The sequence below is a fragment of the Puntigrus tetrazona genome, chromosome 1 (assembly GCF_018831695.1).
Source record: "Puntigrus tetrazona isolate hp1 chromosome 1, ASM1883169v1, whole genome shotgun sequence".
Taxonomy (NCBI): Eukaryota; Metazoa; Chordata; class Actinopteri; order Cypriniformes; family Cyprinidae; genus Puntigrus; species Puntigrus tetrazona.
This window is the reverse complement of record NC_056699.1, coordinates 8,622,746-8,642,907: the sequence shown is the minus strand read 5'-3', so window position 1 is coordinate 8,642,907 and position 20,162 is coordinate 8,622,746. Positions and strand designations below refer to the sequence as shown.

The 20,162-nt window shown below is 37.8% G+C and overlaps 2 protein-coding genes across 2 annotated transcripts; one reads left to right on the top strand and one right to left on the bottom strand.

Annotated features, from left to right (window-relative positions):
• Nucleotides 1-410: 410 nt before the first annotated feature.
• Nucleotides 411-8,347, top strand: wfs1a (Wolfram syndrome 1a (wolframin)). The gene is made up of 10 exons (XM_043237575.1): nucleotides 411-548; nucleotides 903-1,472; nucleotides 2,299-2,375; nucleotides 3,369-3,513; nucleotides 3,647-3,820; nucleotides 4,015-4,092; nucleotides 4,243-4,397; nucleotides 4,478-4,615; nucleotides 4,724-5,412; nucleotides 5,852-8,347. The coding sequence occupies exons 1-10, from the start codon at nucleotides 545-547 to the stop codon at nucleotides 7,023-7,025; spliced, it is 3,204 nt and encodes a 1,067-aa protein (XP_043093510.1). The 5' UTR covers nucleotides 411-544; the 3' UTR covers nucleotides 7,026-8,347.
• Nucleotides 8,348-8,539: 192 nt separating this feature from the next.
• On the bottom strand, nucleotides 8,540-19,750 carry ppp2r2ca (protein phosphatase 2, regulatory subunit B, gamma a). The gene is made up of 11 exons (XM_043237640.1): nucleotides 19,623-19,750; nucleotides 18,533-18,630; nucleotides 17,576-17,750; nucleotides 17,096-17,208; nucleotides 14,710-14,887; nucleotides 13,836-14,000; nucleotides 12,649-12,818; nucleotides 11,990-12,081; nucleotides 11,649-11,761; nucleotides 11,550-11,574; nucleotides 8,540-11,458 (listed from the first exon to the last, which is right to left on the bottom strand). The coding sequence occupies exons 1-11, from the start codon at nucleotides 19,684-19,686 to the stop codon at nucleotides 11,305-11,307; spliced, it is 1,347 nt and encodes a 448-aa protein (XP_043093575.1). The 5' UTR covers nucleotides 19,687-19,750; the 3' UTR covers nucleotides 8,540-11,304.
• Nucleotides 19,751-20,162: the final 412 nt, after the last annotated feature.

Here is a 20,162-nt window from a genome sequence, read left to right as displayed (position 1 = left end):
TATTGGAATCGCTTTCAGGTCGATTTTAAAGAGAACAACAACACTGCAAAGTGCGTCTTGAGTGAACATGCGTGCACCACTGTGTAAACACAAATATATTATTATTACTCCGTTGACATCTAGTGGCTGACAATAGGTCTAACTGACGTTCATTCACTGAACCTCCTTCATGATTGTATCATGATAAAAAGTGTCACAATTATTATTTTAGGCTATTCTAAGCGTGCCCGCTAGTTTTTCGCCACAGTAAGACCGATGTGTTTTTGTTGTCATGAAAATCCAAATTAAGTGTGATGATGACAATCCTTTGGGCCGTTCACTGCTTTCTTATCCAATCAGAGAGATATACTTTGATTGGCACTTGAGCTATCCAATCGAAGCTCGTTCTCTGGAGGTATGGTGGCGTTTAACAACTGCGATTCCTTACTAGTGGGGGTCCGGTTTCATAGAGCTGTTATATGTGGACAGCACAGAAACTTTTAAAAAGAGTTTATTTTTGTTGTGTTACGCCATATATTAAGAGAAGACAGTCCATCCATCATAAATGAGTAAGTTGTTTTAATTCAGTTTTCTTTTATTCTGAGCACTAAAACTACCTTTAATTTCACTACAGTTATTCTCTAAGGTCTGTCAAAGAATATTGTATATATTGTTTACACACATTTATTAGGTATATGTTATCAAAATGTATATAAAATGCAGTTAACATCTAAAAATCATGTCATGAATTTGGTTATGCGGGTTAATTAAGTTACTTTTTGTAAGACAGCCTATACGCTGTATACGTTTGTGTGGTGAATAGAGTAGAATGTAGTTGTCAAAAGCATATTACCAGTTGTATAAGAATAAAGGTATAATATATAAAGGTGCTCTCTGTAAACAGTATGTCTATGCACTTTTAGGTGAGAAGGATGTTAGTGCTAACCCACCACCATCTCCTGAGACTCTCAAGGAGAAAAGTGCAAGCCACAAACGTCTCAATCCTCCTGTTCCATCAACTAAATCCATTCCAGGCACCGAGACAGCGGGTCCCCCTCTCTCCAATTCTGGCAGCCCAGACCAACCATCTAAATCCACCCCATCAAGTCAAGATACTAAATTAAAACAAACTAATGTTAAAACCTCAAACCTTCCAGCCAGAACAATACCTGAAAAACCAGCAACACCCAAACCTGCCCCTACATCATCACATATCGCTAAAACTACTCCAACTATGCCAGCTACAACATCTTCTTTACCATTATCAAAATCAAAATCGTCTCCTGATGACCCATCCACACCCAGCATCACCATTTCTGCTGATCCTACACAATCTACATCTCCTCCTGAAGGTTCGCTGTCCTCCACCAAAACACCTGCAGCGGGTTCCAGTAAACTCCCACGTCAACGGAGCTTTTTGGCTGCAGCCCAGAAGGTGATGATGCAGGAGAAAATAAGAAAGGCTGAGGAACAGGCCATGGCTGAAGAATGTGGTAAGTGAAGCTTTGCATAACAATCTGCTAAAGAAAATAGTTTTTGGATAACTGAATTTATAATGAATAATTGTAATGAATGATAATGAATATTTCTTTGTTGCATTTAACTCTTTGATATTATTTCAGGTATTTACCTGGTCAAAAATCAAACAGGTTTATTATATTTGTTATTTTCTGATAGTACCCTATTACCTGTAGTTTCTTAATATACATTCATTATGCATTACGCTAAAGGAATGCATCCAAATGAGGATAATGAGTGAGACATGACACTACTGACACATGCTGCTAGCTTTATTTTTACAGAGAACATAAATCCTATTTTTATCACAAACCAATGTGCTTTATTAGGATGTCAGTGTTCAAGAAAAAGATCCACCTCTCACTTGAAAATCTACATGCATTTACTGGTGGTCTGGTTTTGCTTTTGGGGCTTGGTTTCAGCATATAGTGTCAGAAGGTAGCGAATGCATCAACTCTGAAGATTCCTTTAGATGCAAACTACTAACTACAAATAATCATGACAAATAATCAAGTAAACAACATTTGCACAAATCTATAGATAAACTACATTCAGTAAAATGTCTTTTCAGGCTCTTGTTTGCATTCAAAATTTGTTTTAATTAAAAAGTTGTTAAAATGTTACATTTATTATTAAAAATTATTCTTGAACTTTAAATCAACATTGATTATGCTCTAACTACCAGAATCACACGAAGCACTCTATTTTTTCTTTTTCAAAGATGAACACAGTTGAATCATTTAGAGGATGGTGTGTCACGATAGTGTTAACATAATTGTAAGTGATTGTTATCTTTCATAGATGATATGGATGAAGATCTGCCTTTTGAGGAACTCCTGGAGAAAGCTGAGGCTGGAGACCCTAGAGCACAGAGTAGAGTGAGTCCATGAACACACATATGTATTTAAAATAATATAAAACAATACGACAATGTGAAACTGTCAACATTTTGACAGTTTATCGATATCAATTGAAGCGATTATATCTTAGAAATCACTACTGAAGTGAGCCGAACTCATTTCTGCAATTGCTTTTTCTTCAACAGCATTCTTTAATTTTTAAAACTTATACCAGGAATAATTGTGATGGTACTGACACTGTGATGCTATCTACAGTGTATTCAAATTCGATTCTATAGTGTTTCTGTCTGCCTTAATGTGTGTCCTTTTGGCATAGCCATGATGAGTGTGTCTATTTTCTGCTTTCTGGAAGATGAGCCCAGTCTCAATATAACTCAATTGCTCCTACGTGTGCATATTCTCACGCATACTCTCACGGTCACAGCAAATGTGTCTGCATACACAGACTCAGCTGACATACATACTGTAGACATATATTGAACAATGAACCCTGACTGTTCTTTTTGAGAATAGTCCTCTAATTCTCTAAAATGAATTCCAAATCTATTCTTTTTTAAATTGAATTAGTACATACATCATTATGGGAAGTACAGCCTAGTAGATGGGCCAAACATTTGACTGCATAGTTTACTTTCTATTAATGATTTTGCACTAATCTGTGATTGTGTTGTTAAAGCCACACTGTGAAGAGCTTACCATGGTGTAATTACCAAGGGTTTAGCATTCAGGCTAAGAATAGATATGTTATATGATACAAAGTCTGGCTTTGCGCCTCTGGGATATTAGGCCAGTTATTATTGTTCATCAAAATGATGCAGGGGTTGATGGGCAATGTAGTGTACTTTTTATGCTCTAAGCAAACTGCACTCTAAACCGAAATAGTCTGGTTTTTTATGCACTAGATTTATGATCTTATGTCAGTTGAGAAATTGCATTAAAGTCATTTAAATGATGAATTAAAAAATATTATATTAATATTATATGAATGTATATTTTTAATATGTCCTGTAGCTCGGTAAATACTACCTTAAACTAGCAGAAGAAAAGGACACAGAGACAAATACCCTTGCAGCTGTTGAATGGTTTATGAAGGCAGCAAAACAAGGTCGGAGGGATGCAGCCAAACTACTTCAGAAATGCTGGATCCAAAATAAAGGTGAGGGGAAGGAACTTTGAGAACATACCTTCAAGCTTAAGTTATCAATATAATTTGAAAACTGTAACAGGTAATTGATAAATTGTTTATAGTTATATCCCAAATGCATTCTCCTATACTTCTCTATTGGCAGGCATCACACCAGAGAATGCACAGGAAGTGAGAAGGCTGTCCTCAGAGAGTAAGTTTGAACAGGCAGTGAGGAGAGCAGCCATGTCGATGTATTGGAAACTCAATCCTGACAGAAAGAAGAAAGTAGCCATGTCGGAGATGCTGGAGAATGTCAGTCAGGTCAATGCTGTACCAGGTAATTGGCATATTTCTTTATTTTTTCAACAGCAATATTTTTCACCCTTATGCTACATAAAACTAAAACAGGTGACATTTTTGACCATTGCATTATATTGTATGTAGTTACATAAACATATGTTTGTGATTAAGACATACATTTTAAACGTGTCTTGCTAGTAGTAACTCTAATTAATGACTTCTTCCTAATAGGTGAAGCTGCTGTATGTGGTGTAACACCCAGCATTCATACTCAGAGGAAAATCCTGGAGACCATGGTGTCTAATGAAGGTAAGTGTACATATATTTGTATACAGAAAAGAAATCTTGGTTTGAGGACAGTAAAGGATGGTTGGTAAACCAAGCTGAGGTATAATTTTTCAAATTTTAGATAGAGATACTTTTAACTCATCACAGCTATGCATCTTTTGCCTTCTACAGCCGGCTCTAAGTTTGTGGATGTGGAAGATTTTGTAGAGATGACAAAAAAGTTCACAGAAGGCATTGCGTGTACTCCCACACTGAAAACCTCAGGCGTAGATGCAAAGGAAGAGGAGAAGATGTTAAGGAAAAGTGATGAAGCCCCATTTGAAATGGTGAGGGATAAGTGCAGATGTTTTCACAGAACAGCAAAAAAATACTTGGTAACATCAAAAATGCTGCCATTTTCGTACAGGAAAAAAATGAATTAACCCCCGTCGCTCATAAGCGTCATCGAACGTCCAGTTGGGCAATGTCAGGCAGCGGGATGATATTGGCTACCAGACGTAGTGGTGCCATGAAGAGAGCTCTGGACATAAAATCCCATTTCTTGGTAAAAAACTAATTGATAAAAATGATATATAAATGTTTGTTTGGCATATTCACAGTTGATTAGTATTTATTTATGTATTGTATCTCTTTGTCTTTTCTTACCCTGTAGGGTCTGCAGTACCCTCTTCATTTGATTATTGAGATGAAGGAACTATTAATTGACTGGGCATCTCGTGCTGGTGTCCAGTGGCTGAGCACCATCATCCCGACGCAACACGTCAATGCCCTTATTTTCTTCTTCATCATCTCCAATCTCACAATCGATCTGTTTGCCTTTGTCATCCCGCTCGTCATCTTCTACCTCTCTTTTATCTCTATGGCCATCTGTACACTGAGAGTCTTCAAGAGTAGTAAAGGATGGGAGAACTTCAGTGCCCTTACTGCCCTCCTCACACGCTTCGAGCCCAGCCTGGATGTGGAGCAAGCCGAGTCCAACTTCGGCTGGAACAACCTGGAGCAGTACCTCTACTTCATGATATCAGTGTTCTTTATGATCTTCACCTTCCCAGTAGCAGATAAAGGCTGGATCCCGTGCTCGGAGCTTTCCACCGTGGCCATCTTCTTCACCGCAATGAGCTACATGAGCCTGAGCCCGTCAGCGGCAGCTTACGCACGAAGGGCACTCATCATCGAGGTGGCGTCATCTTTGTGTGCCTTGACCAGCAGGTTGCCAAAGGAAATGGCGATGGCCAGGATGCTGGGACATATTTTCACAACCATCCCTCTTGGAGAATCGCTGGTGCTGGAGCTCAGTGTACCCTGTGTGCTCTACATCTACCTTTTCTACTTGTTCTTCAGGTAAAAGAGCTGTACCTATTTAAGGCATTTTTAGTTTGTAAGCTAAAATGCTTTTGGGTATTTGCAACAAATTTAAGAAATAATAATTATAACAAATATTTCTTGCTATTTGAAATAGCTGAAATAAATATCACATGAAAGCTAAATTTTGACCATTGGATAGGTAGACATAAAAAATGTTTTAAGTCAGAAATTTACATTAATTATAAAATATTGTAAAGGAAATAAATTAAACACTTTTGATAATGAAGACATAATGACCAAAAGTAAAATAAAGACATAATGGCCAAACATTGGTCACAGACCTGATAGGGCAGGTCCTCTATTAAATCATCAAGTTAGCATAATACTATATATATTGATACTGGTGTTTGAATATGATGACCATACACTACCTAACCAGGCTTATTTATGTATATATATGTATATATGTATACAGTATGGCACGCATGAGGGGATTCAGAGGGACGTACTGCTTCCTGGTGCCCTACCTGGTCTGCTTCGTGTGGTGCGAGTTCTCTGTGGTCCTGCTGCGGAACTCCACCACCATTGGCCTTATTCGCACTTGCGTGGCCTACTTCCTCTTCCTGTTTGCCTTACCCGTTTTGGCTTTGGGTCTGATGGCGATGCTGCTGATTCAGATGGTTAAGTGGTTCCTGGAGTTGGAGCTGACTAAGATGTTGGTGACGCTGGCAGTGTGCGCCGTCCCTGTAATCCTGCGGCTTTGGACTCGATTTAGCCTGTCCATCCTAAAAGTCTTCCGTTCCATCACCCACAGAGGTCCGGTCAAACTGATCCTCCTGTGCATCACTTCTGTGATTTTACTCTGCGGCGTCTATGTCTATCACGCTGAAGGTCTGAAGGTGTACAACTCCACCATCACCTGGCAGGAATACGGTACGGTCTGCGGCCCACGTGCCTGGCAGGATCGCGGGATGGCCCAAACACAGCTCTTCTGCAGCCATCTGGAGGGTCATCGTGTCACCTGGACAGGAATATTCCGTCGTGTTCGAGTAGCTGAGAAGGAAAACGGAGCTCAGTCTGTTATAAACTTGCTACCGGTGTTTATGGGAGACTGGTTGCGGTGTCTCTATGGTGAGGTTTATCCAAAGTGCGAACCACAGAATAATACGTCTCCGCTTGAGAATGTCACGGGAGTCGAGCCTGTCAATGTCACAATGCTGTTCTTCCAGCAGGAAGAGGAGGAGCTCTGTCGGATAAAAGCATTTGCTAAACACCAATGCCACGTTAAACGCTTCGACAGTTACCGCTTTGAGGTGACGGTTGGCATGCCAGTGGATGGGGTCACACAATTTGACGATCCTGCGGGTGACATCCTCTTAATGGCGAGCCACGAGTTTAAACAGGTGTTGCTGAACCTCGATCCAGGCAGCTTGGTAGAGTTCAGCACAAAGCTGGAGGGGAAGTTGGGCACCAAACTGCCTGCATTTGAAATGAAAGCCATACACTGTCTGGACTGCAGCTCGTCATTGGTGCCTGAGGGACGACAGGTCAAGATTGAACGAAACTGGAGGAAAACCATGCTTAGAGCCATTAAATTTGCATTTGACTTCTTCTTTGCTCCCTTTCTCTGTGCTAGGATCAATGTGTAGAGAAGGAGTAGAAAAAAGATGACAGAGATATAGAAATATCAGTCATAGTCAGATTGTTTGGAGTTTTGTCCTATTCAGAGTCGGAGAAATTTAAAAGAGCTGTTAAACTCCAAACACAATTTGCACACTTTCCTGGATTTTTTGGTTTTTTTAACAAATGATTCATTTGTATGTTATGTTAGAGATCATGCGTTATTCTTGTGCATTGGGAAAATTGTGGAATATTTTTTATCATTTATAGCTTCCTTTTCCTTAGCTATTATAACATTGTAAATTCTTTGAAACTTCACAACCAATTAATTTCTTTTCTTTTTTTAAATGCTCTTTTTTACTCTTTAATGCTTACCTGTTTGATTTAATATCATTACAATTTACAATATCTAAAATATTGTCACATGATCCTTCAGGTCAAATATTATCATGCGAGTACTGGAGTACTGGCTGCTGAAAATTTAGCTTCATAGAAATAAATTAAATGTTTATTTTACATTTCATTATATTCTACAATAATACTGTGTTTTTGATCAAATAAATGCAGCTGGTAAATGCTTTTTTAAAAGCATAAAAAAACCTATTATTCTACATCTTTGACTGGTAGTGTAAACGATTCATGACAGTTCTATTATAAAATGTTAAGTTAATGTAATAGGTCTAAAAAAATTGTTCATCACAAATTACATTTAATTATAATTTACAAATGTTAAAAATGAATAATTTAAGTTATCTTTTGAGTGTTTTTCCAACTGCCCTCATTCCACAGATTAATCATGCTCCTTAGCCTGCTTTACTTAATTGATAATTCTCTGTATTCATAGCATTCTATTCAATTGCAGAAAAAGCAGCGAGGTATGCCACAATGCCTAAAGATATCTGATGCACGTTTACATACAAAAATGTTTATGATCACGACCTTATGTGCAATGGAGCTTTACTCGCATATTAGTACGTTAAAAAGTTTTTGGATAGGACTTTAGATTTTTTTTTCTTGAATAAGAATGCATGTAATTCTTGCCTAGTATTTAGAGTATTTCTCAAATGTATTTCTCCGTCAAATGTATTTATCTATTATTTGTTAGTTCAACTTTTTTCCCTTTTAAAAACATTTGAGTCTATATCATTGATGAAAATCTGCATACACTCATACAGCTCACACTCTGTCACACGCCGACGAAGTCACCATTTGTTAAAACCATCTTCACACAGATGTTTTGCTTAAAGGCTCTATGGCAAGTGGATGTAAAACCTGTTTACATTATGTTTGGTATTAGGTTTTTATTTTTGTGAAAATGTAAAAATGAATTAAAGTGCCTTAAAGATTCACAGTTATTGTCCTTTTAAAGTCTGATGCTGTATAGTGCAGTGATCTCACTATAAGCATATCAAGGGTGTGTGTGTGTGTGTGTGTGTGTTAAATACCCAGAAGCTGAGAGAGAAACAGCACTATGACAAAAAACAAATAAAACCTGTATAATCTAAGTAGGTATACAGAGGTCATATTAATTTAATCACATTCCTCCATTTGCCTCTTTTATTTTTCCATTAAGTGTCAATAGAATATGTTTAGGCATCATAGATATACACATTAGTAACACTGGATAATGATAAACATGCGTTTTTGTGTGTATGCTTGCATGTATAGGCCTATTTGTGTGTGTGTTTGTGAGAGAGTGCGTGTGTGTGCCCTGAAAAACTCAAGCTATTATTCCCTGGTCGCACTGTGAATGTGTGTGTTTCACTGCATGTCTGAGAGAAAGCATGAGAGAATGCATAATGGCAGAAGGCCTATCGCCATGGTAACAGGATGTAAGAGAATGAAAGTGTGCGAGAGAAAGAAAGGAACAGAGTGAAAAAAGCAGAGAATCATTGTCTCAGGGTACAAAAATGATGTGAATGAACTACAAATGTAAAAATAAGAGTAGAGGGACCAGTTGTAAGAGGCACAGCCTCAGTATATGTAGAGCAAAGTGTACTAGAAAAATGGGACAGACAAACACGTGAACACCAGAAAAGACAGAAAAGGGACGAAGTCAAAGAAAATGAGAAAGCAAGCAAGCAAGCAAGCTCGCTCGTCAGTTTGAGAGCACCCCGTTAACATCATAACACTTTAAAAATGGATTCATTAAAAGCTTGTTACATTCATTCAGCCTTGTTCATATAGCAAAAACAATCACTGACCTTGGTGTCATAGTCTACACAGACACCCAACAATTCATCACCACATCTACACCAAACAAACAGTCACCCAGAAGGTGAATGGCACCTTAAACGAAAGATAACTCGCCGTGTTCTTTCTACAGTGGATCGAGAGTTACATGTACACCTGTGTGGTCTTAGAAAACACAGTGTGCAGAGATTCACATTTACACATGGTTTATCTGCTTCCTAGATGCTACACATTGGAACGTACCAACTTTAATACAAGATAGGCTATTTTAGCTATTTTTAGACTTTTTGACACATCCTCAGCTATGTTAATGCACTTCTAATGGAAGTCCAGGGAGCAAGGAATTAGCAAAAGAGGGGGTATAAAAATTAAATACCCTTTAAAAGTGTAGCCTCAGAAGAAGTAATACATATAACCCAGTGGCTCTCCACCAGGGAATGGGGGCCACTAGGCCTCAACATAGATGACTTAGAATTAGAAAAAACAAGCATTAAACTATATAAACTGTTTGTATTTGTTGTAGTCCCTACTAATCTTTTTTGTAGTTCTTAGCAATTTATTAAGAAAAAAATCTCACTTTGCATTGAACTTTGAGTGTCAAACTTTTGAGTGCAGACATTTATTTTCTAACAGCAACATCATAATCAACCGCCCCTTTAAAATAAACGGATTCAACTTGTTTTTATCTTTAAACAACCAGCATTCTTACAATTCTGTAGAACCTGCATATATGAGGAAGCCTAATTTTAAAAGTGTTTGCCTAGACCCACAAATGTAATGTTAATAAAATCTTACAACTCTGATAAACAGTATGATGAATATACATTATCTTCTAATCATGCCAAGCTCTGAATTATTTTATTGGGTATAAATTCTGAGTAAAAAATATTTATAAAATCCTTACTTAGAGTCACAAACAACTGTACAAGTAATGAGGTCTTCAGATATTTTTGTGGACAATGATAGGCTTTGTAGTCAAAAAGGTTGGTAACCGCTCAAATAAGCATTTCAACAAAAATACAAGCTGCACCACATTTTGCTTTTAAACCCTTCAGAATGACCCAGAGACTTCCATTGAAAGTACATTACCCTACAGTTTGTTTTTAATATATATATATATAATTAATATAGTAATGTCAAAATGATTGTTTGTGTCAAAGCATTAACCGTAATATTTTTTAAATTAACAAACATATTTTTTATGTCTTTTATCCATTTCCAACATGGCTGTTTAAATTTACGTTTGAGGGTTCGGTAGAGTAGCTACAATCATAAATAAAAAGGCAGTGCTTTACTGTGAGAGCCCAGTAGTCTGTGTAACCCGAGTGTAGATCAGAGTTTGACTCTAACGCCTGTCAGTTACCGTGCACGAATCTGCTTTTTTGAAAGTGTGTTAGTGGTGTGATATATCCCTCTTTTTTTTCTTACCATACAGGTGTAAATGTAACCCATCATGAGGTGTAACCAGGTTAAGACAGTGTTCTGATGAAGTAGTGGATCAATCCTTCCTTTAGGATGCATGAGACAAGTACTGGAATTTAACAAACCTCCTCCAAGTGCGAGATATAGTGATTGGGTCGTATAGGCATCCATGTTCTGACGTGAAGTAAAATGAGTGCTCGTATAGCAGATGCATTTTGGGATAGTTTTTGGGAAGCACGTGATAGGAAGACTGCTCAGAGCACTCTTGTTACCATGACAACTGAGTAACCTGTCTCCATGGCAACCTGGCACAGAGGAGCCGAGCGGTCTCATTTTCTGTTCTTCAGTCCAAATTGGCTGTCAATCACAGATCAGCGCAGTCAGGGATTGGCCGACAACGCCATCCATCACATATCAAAGCAGTCCGGGATTGGCTAGCTGTGATGTAAATTCCATGTACCGTAGCTCATCTGCAACATTCTTGGCGGTGTAATTAACCAACAGTTATCAGATAAAGTCATTGGCTATACATAACTGCTCTCCTGGAATGGCTTAACTGCAAAGTCCATCTGTTTACTTTCAGGGTCTGGCAACTACGTCCACCTCCACAGGACCAAATCATAATTCTGATGCACGTTTGTTTGTGTGTGGCTCCTGTGAAGCGCATTATTGCACCCCGTAATGCGTTTCTTGTCACAGGTTTTCTGCATTAACCCTGTCCTGAAAGATGTAGAGGTTGTTAGTTGCTGCAATGGCAATGATGTTTTCAGCCGGGTGCCAAGCCATGTGCAGAATCTTTTTCGTGAAGTCCAGACTGTCCACGCCACGCCACCGGTCCCGAGGTTTACTGCTTTCGCGCCATGCCTCCAGGTTACACCGCGACCGGTCGCGATCGAACATCCGGAAAAAAACTGTCATGATTACACTTGGAGGAGGACGCCCCGGTATAAACACGATAAAGACATAATGGAAATACAAGAAAGAAGGAAAGGAGAAAAAGGGGTATAAATACAAAACCTATAATGCATAAAATATCCGCAGCACGGCGCGAGGTTTACTGCTTTCGCGCCATGCCTCCAGGGTTACACCGCGACCGGTCTCGCGATCGAACATCCGGAAAAAACTGTTATACGCTCCTGTCATGATTACACTTGGAGGAGGAACGAAGGCGAGAGACAAAGCATGATGGGTACGAAACAGAACGGGTATGTTGAGTAAACAAGAGTTTGGATGAGGGACAAATGAGTAAATGAATAGGATAAAGACATAATGGAAATACAAGAAAGAAGGAAAGGAGAAAAAGAGGGTATAAATACAAAACCTATAATGCATAAAATATGATTCAAATATGATTTTTCAAAGCCTCAGAAAAGGTTACCTGTCTGTGCTGTTCCACACACACTCAAACTTGTCAAAGATGCAGTCGTTTTCATACAAAGAGCAGAGTTTGCTTCGTAGGTACTCGTGAACCTGACACACAAGGAAATGTTCAAATAAAAGTCATTCTAAAAATCTGTCATGTTTAATTCTAAAATGCATTGCAAGGTAATTATTGACATGATAAGTGTTGGGAAACTGCTTTGAAACAGTTGATGAATCATTTAGGGTGAGAACATCAGACAGAAACCTACATTTATAATAAATACAACTTAATACTAGAATGTTCTCTAAATTATATAACAGGGTTGAAGACAGATAAACAGCAGAATATTTCATAAATAAATATAAACAAGATTGAAAACGGAGCTCAGTGAATCAAATCAGTCATATTTTGTAATAGTATTTGTAGTAGTAATATCAACATTTTACTACTATATTATCAAATATATATACCACTGTAAAAAATACTATAATAGTACATAAATAACACTAACTTTCAGCAGTAGAGTAACGTGGCTGAATTAACTGATTTAATAGAAAAAAGTGTCTTGCACATGAAAAAAAATCCTCATAAACCACAGATAGTTTAGCGTAGCATATGCGCTGCAAATGTCATGTGTTTATGGTGAAATGTACCAAAACCTCCATGTTACCTACCTGGTAGGTCTCTACAGGGCCCTTCTCCATGTTGAGGTCCCATACTTTGACAGTCAAGTAGTCTCTAGTGAGCAGATAACGTCCACTATGGCTAAACTTTACATCAGAAACCGACGAGATGATCTCAGAGAAGAAAGATCGATTGCCTGGGTCCTCTGGCTCCTCAAAGACTGAGGGGAAGAGAAGAAACAAAAATTCAAACTGAGTTCAGAGTCACTTGAAATAGTTATGATGGGGCAGCTTTTATCAGCACGATAAGCCTCCATATCATTTTTCTTAATTTTCTAACACTTTAGCTATCAGTTACCAGGCATTTTGTGTCTGTTAGAGGCTGCTGGGGAACAGTTTTGGTGGTTTCACACTTAATTACTTAATGACTGCAAAGAACCATCTTTAAAACTATGGTCTACTTATCTTTTAATGCAGCTATAAGTCTAAATCTCATTAGATCTGTGTGAATTTTCAAACTAGAACAGCTGTTCTTCTTAATTGTTTTCAGTGTTTCCCGCTATTTTTTTTTTAACTAAGCTACTTCTAAAAGCTCCTGGCTAAATGAACCTTTTTTTTAAATTAAAGACTTAATTTAACAAAAACAAAAAAAGTGTTAAAGGCAATATTTGGAAACAGTTATATGAGATTCATATCACAAGAGGCAATTATTAAATGACAAAATAAAGCATTTATATTGAATTCGTGTTGACTGTAATAGTGTGCAAGTAACCTTAAAACGGTACATGCTAGTTAGTTTTTTTACAAAAAGTCTCTTATGCTCATCAAAGCTTCATTTATTTGATTTAAAATATTTGAAATATTATTACACTTCAAAATAACTTTTCGTTTTATATGAATTCTTGCTGTATATATATATTTTTTTAAAATGTTAACGCTTTAGAAAAGGGAACACTTACTAACTATTAATAACTTTTGCCTCAATAAATTCCTAATTCGCTGCATATTAATAGTTAGTGTGGTAGTTGTTAAATTACTGATCTAGAATAAAGTAATGTAGAATAAGGCATAAATTTGTGCTTAATTACTACTAATAAATGGCTAATATTCTCATAATATGCATGCTAATAAGCAATTAGTTAGGAGACCCTAAAATAGAATGTTACCAAAAAATCTTACAGGACCCAAAATTTTAAACAGTATGGCAAAGTCTATGTGCTTAAGAAGTGTATTCTCACTTTTGGAGTGCTTGTCACAGAGTGCCGACTCTCTCATGTCACAGAGGCGTAGCGTGCCTTTACTGCTGCTGTATACAAACAGGTGGCAGTGCTGTGGGTGGAACTCTGCAGCTGTTATCACCTCCGTCAGGTCCTCCATATTGGCTGGCTTAATGTCCACAATGTCTGAGAGGGAAAGGGGTCAAAGAAAATTTGTTCTTCGCTGTTTGAGATTCCTAATTTTTTCATGTACTCTCATGAATGCAGATTTTCAGCGAATAATGGTTTCAGTTTTGGTCTGTTTTTCACACAATTGTATGGCTTCAGAAGACTTGGGGGAAAAATAGGGGCACGAGACATATTGACCGCTTATATGATATTTTTGCTTTAGTTCAGATCACAACATCTACAACTGCAAGCACGTTCTGAAAGACATGGCTTATAAACTATATATCATCAGCAGATACGTCCCATTGGTGTAAATCTCCACAGTTGCGTGATTATTATTCTGAGCACTCACGCACACACACACATACATGTTCATCCACACACATCACACGCGAGCACAAGCAGACAACCTACAATTTTCCTGAAGGCAGCTATTATGTGTTTTAGAGGAGAGTGTTTCCTTGGTGAATTATTTAAATGTTTCCATAGATATTTTATTTCTAGGTCAGAGCCCTGCTCAAAAGAAGAGGAGCTACGCACTCTGGAACACAAAACCCTCTGCCTTTAGTCCAGTCACACGAACACATAGGAATGAAAGCAATCCAGTTCAGGAACAGAACATTTTTCATACCATATCATTTTCAATCCAGTTTAAACTGTTGTAATGAATAGCTGCTTTTTGTTTTATATTTTCCATTTAATGTGAGTGGATAGACATGAAGGATACTGAAGCTTCGATCTGTGATATCCAGGTGCCACATATTGATCCTGAGATCATCGGCAGACAGATATGTCTCGCCATCGCTATTGACTGAGATGGAGTTGACGTGGTAGGTGTGGCCGTTGGCAAAGATTCTCCTCGGCCGTACCTCAACCATCAGGTCAGTGGGCTTCAGGACTGGCACCTTGAAGAAAATTGATTTATTTTAGATTATCTTCTCAAGATAAGGATAGCACTATACAACCTATATAACATAAAAACTATTACTGTACCAATAGTAAATAGTTAAAGGTTAGTTCAAACAAAAAATTTTAATTAGCCAGTGTTTTATTCACCCTTGAGGCATCCTATGAGTCTATCAATTTTTTTCAATTGTTCTGGCTCTTCCAAGCATCATTGTTGCAGTGAGTTTTTTTGAAAAATAATTAACAGTCCACAAAATATTAAATAAAGTGACTGCATCCATAATATAACATGCCTTGCATGGCTCTACGGGGGGTATAAAAAAAGGCCTCCTGTAGCGAATCCATACATTTTTGTAAGAAAAATATCCATATTTCAAAAGTAATAAACACTTTTCTATCACTTCCGCTATCTGTCATAAGCAGAAGGAACCCTGGTTGATGTTGCGTTGCGTGATTTGTGAAGAACATGGATAAAGAAGAAAGCAAAACGCTGGTCATGAATTAGAAGTGCAACCCAAAGATTTATAGGGGTCATATGATGTTGCTAAAAAGAACATTATTTTGTGTAATTGGTGTAATGCAATGAGTTTATGGGGTTTAAGGTTCAAAAAACATATACTGAGCATTATTGTTTCTCCTCAAAGCCCAGCATTCCTGAAACTGGTCAATTTATACAAAGCTCATTATTATAAAAAAAGGCAAGGTGTGCTCTGATTGGCCACTTATCCAGTGCATCATGACTGGCCGATTGCCACAAGCAATTGCCGGAAAAGTGATATGCCCCTTACCATAACGTGATGCTGTGTCCCATCACTATGACACAAAAACAATAAAAGACATTACAAATGAGGCATTTGTTGCATCCAGTGGACACATAATTAATTAGTCTTTTTGAGCATCGTGCCTCATAAACATAACACCATGTCTGCTTTAGTGATCAGAGAAACACTACCCTTCACTGCTCAAAACTCACGTGTGAATAGTAAGTAGCAGGTTCTTTTAATAAAATGCTTCTCCTCAAAATATGAAAAACACACTGTAATATTTGGTTTGAACTGGAAGAGACTTCTAGTTGTGTCCTCTTTTAGAAGAACAAACAAAGTAGTATTACTTTCACAACGAAATAGCATCTCCAAAACACAGTGCGGGCAATAACACTAAAGAGAGAATAATAGTTCCGCCTTCTTTCTTTGGCAATAGAGAGAATAAATCTACTGTGACGTAGAAAATTTGGGGTGTGTTTAAACGAGACGTTTTAAAGAGGTTAGGGACAATTCATAACTTTTATAAAGAATATCTCTTTGGTTTTGAGATTTAAGTCTTTGCAACCTTAGGGATCTTCTCTCTGCACTAAGAGCTTGTAACACTCTGAAGAGAAAGGAAAACTTGAAATCGCCTCATACGACACCTTTATAAAGAATAAACGTCAAAGGAATTTGATAAGAGCCAAAAGGAGTCTGCTTTTCTTGTGCTAAAGTAAGGCAGTGATAATGCTTGGAAGAGAAAGGATTTGCTGAAAGAAAATCATACACAGGATGCTTCGGAATCAGTAAAACGTAGGATAATTTTCATTTTTGGGTGAACTAACCCTTTAACAACGTTAAATACATTACATGTTGAATTGTACATATTCATTTCATTCAATCATTCATCTGTTTGACTGTATAAAAACTAGTGATTGATTTAGGTTGCATAATGCAATGTAATGTTGAAAGTCATTAATTATGTGTTAATGTACAGTCAGATGATTATTATCAGGGAGATCAGGACCCCGATCACATTGCATGTCACAGTAAAGGAATAAACCTTTGTGATAATGACCGGCTTGGCTGTACGTTTCCAGATTATTACATGACTACTTAGCAAATAAACAAAAACTGGATTTCAAATATTGATTTGAGTTATTATTATCATCATGTGAGAAGAAAATGACCACAGAGTAATATGAGAAAACTAGCACAGATACTGCACATATGAAACAGATACTGTACAAAGATTAAAAAACGTTAGTTGTAAATTATACATTTAGTGGTCATTATACAAAAAAATGAATGAAAGAATGCATTGATTGACCAATTAGAAATGGATTTCTGAGAGCTGTGTATAATGAGTTATTATAGAGCATGACAAAACTCAGTGACCTAAACAAAGGGTTAATAAATGCTCCATCCTTTGCACCGGATTGAATATGTCAGCTGTGAAAATACCCGTAATGAGGTCACGGTGGAGATGTCCTTTATTCGCCCTTCTTCGTCCTTCAGATTGTAGCCCTCTGGCCGCTTGTCTCTCTCGCTCACCTTCCATAGCTTTATCGTTTTATCTGTGTGAACACACCTCAGAAATGATCAGCCATTCATTTTTATAACAGAGGCTTTTTCTATCAAAATATCAATGCATATTTATGCAGCGTTTTGTAATGAAAGTGGCTTTGAAAGGCATTGCTCATGCTTATGATATTTAATGATTCAGTCATTCTTACAGATGACGGAAACTTGAAATGCAATTCAACCCAACAATTTCAGTCTGATATCTAGTATCGATTTCTTGCATAGAATAACTACAGTCACATTTAATATTGCGCCTTTAATTATGTCTTATAACAAATGGGTTACTTTTGAATTATGGGGATAACATGGACAAATATGAGGCTAGATTAATTCTTGATTGACAGGAAGTGGTGTGATTACCGTTGGTAGAGAGGAGAAAGTGGGCAGCGTTTTGCTGTGGCAGCCAGCGGATCTTATTGATCTTCTCCTCAATCTCCAAACTCTTCAGGTAGTCGAAGTCCGGTTCATGGCTCTGGAACGTACTGTAGACATTATACTCACCAGATTCTCCCAGCTCCTCAGATTCACCTTTAGACTGCAGTGAGAAAGAAGACCAAAACACAATGTATACAGAAAGAAGACCAAAACACAATGTATATATATATATATATATATATATATATATATATATATATATATATATATATATATATATATATATATATAATAACGTAAAATTACAAGTGTACTTTCTGAATCATAATTTTAGTTGCATAGAAATTGCTTCTAACATTATATTAAAGAATTTGGTTTATGCAGCATATATGACAATATGATATTCCCTTTTTAAGGTAAATCTATTGTTAATTTAGGCCTATTATTGCTAGCATAAATGCTTTAAAAGGGCAAATAAACCTCTTTACTGTCTGACCTGTAAGTGGTTTCTGTGTAAGTTATAAAAAAAAAGTGTGTTTTGTTCAGAATCTAGGTTAAATACATTGAAAAATCACAGATTTAATGCTCTGAGAAGACCTTGCAGTGATCTGTGAATCAGACTGCTCTATATGAAGTATTTGATATCTCTTTAAGAAGTACTGTAAACCTGATCCATTTAAATTGTGTCATAAGGCTCTTTGGGCAATGGAAATTAAAATCACCTCATGCATATTCATCACCCTATGCTACAGAGGTACAAAATGCATGTTAAAAGTGTATGTAATATTTTTGGCGGCACAGCATTTTTTAACCATTATGACCTTTGCTCTTTTCCTCCCCCAGAGTCAAACTATTCTAATTCCTTCCACTTCTTAAAAAGCCCTGCTTTATTCCCCAATCACCAATCCCCCACTGCAGTGCTTTGCTCGCAGTTTGACCTACCTCTGTCTCTCTCTGGAAGATGACCACTCGCCCCCCCTTATCCCCTGTGGCCAGCAGATCCCCCGTCTGGTTAAACTCCACTGTAGAAATGACATCAGCTACAAAGAAATAAAGAATATAGTGTTAGAATTATAATTGGAAAAATAAATAAATAAGAAAATATTAATAAATAAATCATATGCATATAATTATTATAAAAAATAAAACAATACATTTTTTTATATATATATAATTTTATATTGTATATAAATAAAATTGATGAATGCCTATAATTATTTATATAATTTCTATATTATTTATTATTGTCGTTATTAAATATTTGTTATATATGTGTGTGTGTGTGTGTGTGTTATTATTACCATTCATTTTGCTTTCTATAATAGAAAATTCACAGATTTTATGGTTGTGAAAGACTGCGGGGTTGCAGGTTCCAGCCAAAAAATCTTTTACGCTACAAATTACCTAAAGTAATAGAAGTTCATAGGCATGTGCAAGCACAGCACAACTGTGTTTTTGTCTACGCAAACACTTTTACTCAAGAGCTTCGTCTGGGCATATGGCTTCACATCGTACAGCCTAATAGTTGATAAACAGCGTGTCATGCTCCTGCTTCTGCTAGTACAATGACGATGCCACTAAATAAAACCACCTGCCCTCTCCCGATGAAGCATTCTGCTCTATAAAGTGATTACGGTGATGGCTGCAAAAAACACAAAGGAATAATACCCAACTGAAATACATGCTACGTGATTTTAATCACATTCAAAAGCATGACATGTAAGACTGTCTTGGTTCTGTTTGCTCATGATTTATTCTGACAGGCTTACAGAGGCCAATAATTGAATGAAAACAGTCTCACTAATACATGCTGTAACCCAATAACAGGTGTGTGGTTGGACCAGGTGACCAAAGTCTGATGAGTCAGCTGAATTAAAAGACCTTACCGCACATCTGCTGAGATCAAGGTTATATTCAGGACTTCAGAGAGGTGCACAGGATCAAATTGCGGTTGAGTGTGTGTGACGGGAAGAGGATGTGCTTTTTTCTCTTATGCAAAGAGGCGGGATCATGCAGGTGTGTGTGCACATACCTTCTGTGACATAGTCTCGGAGGAAGCTGTGATTGATTTTGGAGCTCTCGCCGTCCTCACCCATCGGAAGCGGCGGAGTGCGTAAGCGCGCCCGTCCGGAGAAGAGCCGTCCAATCCGTGCTGTCCCACCCCCCCGGTGCTTTGCCCATGCTGCTGCGGCCTAGCAGAGTGGCCTGCCGCACAGCATCCTGGGATACGGTCCGGCTTTGTCAGGAGGAGGACGAGCGGTGAGCGACAAGGATGCCACGAGGAAAAGGGAGGGAAAAAAACGGTGACGAATAAACCACAGTTCAGTCAGCTGGAGAAAAGCACCTTGTCATACGCGCACATGCTCAGCGCACGTCCTGACGCTCAGCCAACACTGCCTGGCAACAAGAAACGCAGAGGGAAAAAAATACGAGGATGTAGGTGTGTGAGTGATCCGTAGATCCGTCGTGCTGCGGTAGGTCCTTTTCCAAGCGCTTCCTGGGTGCGGTAGTCCTTGAAGGAAAGCAGAGGATAGCGGAGGAGAGAGAGAGAGAGACAGACAGGTTGCCTTTC

What these genes read in the sequence shown, in the direction of transcription:
- wfs1a (XM_043237575.1), top strand. An exon ending in ACCCTAGAGCACAGAGTAGA is followed by an intron (nt 2,376 to 3,368) that starts GTGAGTCCATGA and finishes TATGTCCTGTAG; the next exon opens with CTCGGTAAATACTACCTTAA. An exon ending in CTTTTCTACTTGTTCTTCAG is followed by an intron (nt 5,413 to 5,851) that starts GTAAAAGAGCTG and finishes ATATGTATACAG; the next exon opens with TATGGCACGCATGAGGGGAT.
- ppp2r2ca (XM_043237640.1), bottom strand. Translation starts at nt 19,686, where the DNA reads ATGGGTGAGGACGGCGAGAGCTCCAAAATCAATCACAGCTTCCTCCGA. An exon ending in TATCACAGATCGAAGCTTCA is followed by an intron (nt 14,001 to 14,709) that starts GTATCCTTCATG and finishes TTTCCCTCTCAG; the next exon opens with ACATTGTGGACATTAAGCCA. An exon ending in GTGTGGAACAGCACAGACAG is followed by an intron (nt 11,762 to 11,989) that starts GTAACCTTTTCT and finishes TCCTCCTCCAAG; the next exon opens with TGTAATCATGACAGGAGCGT.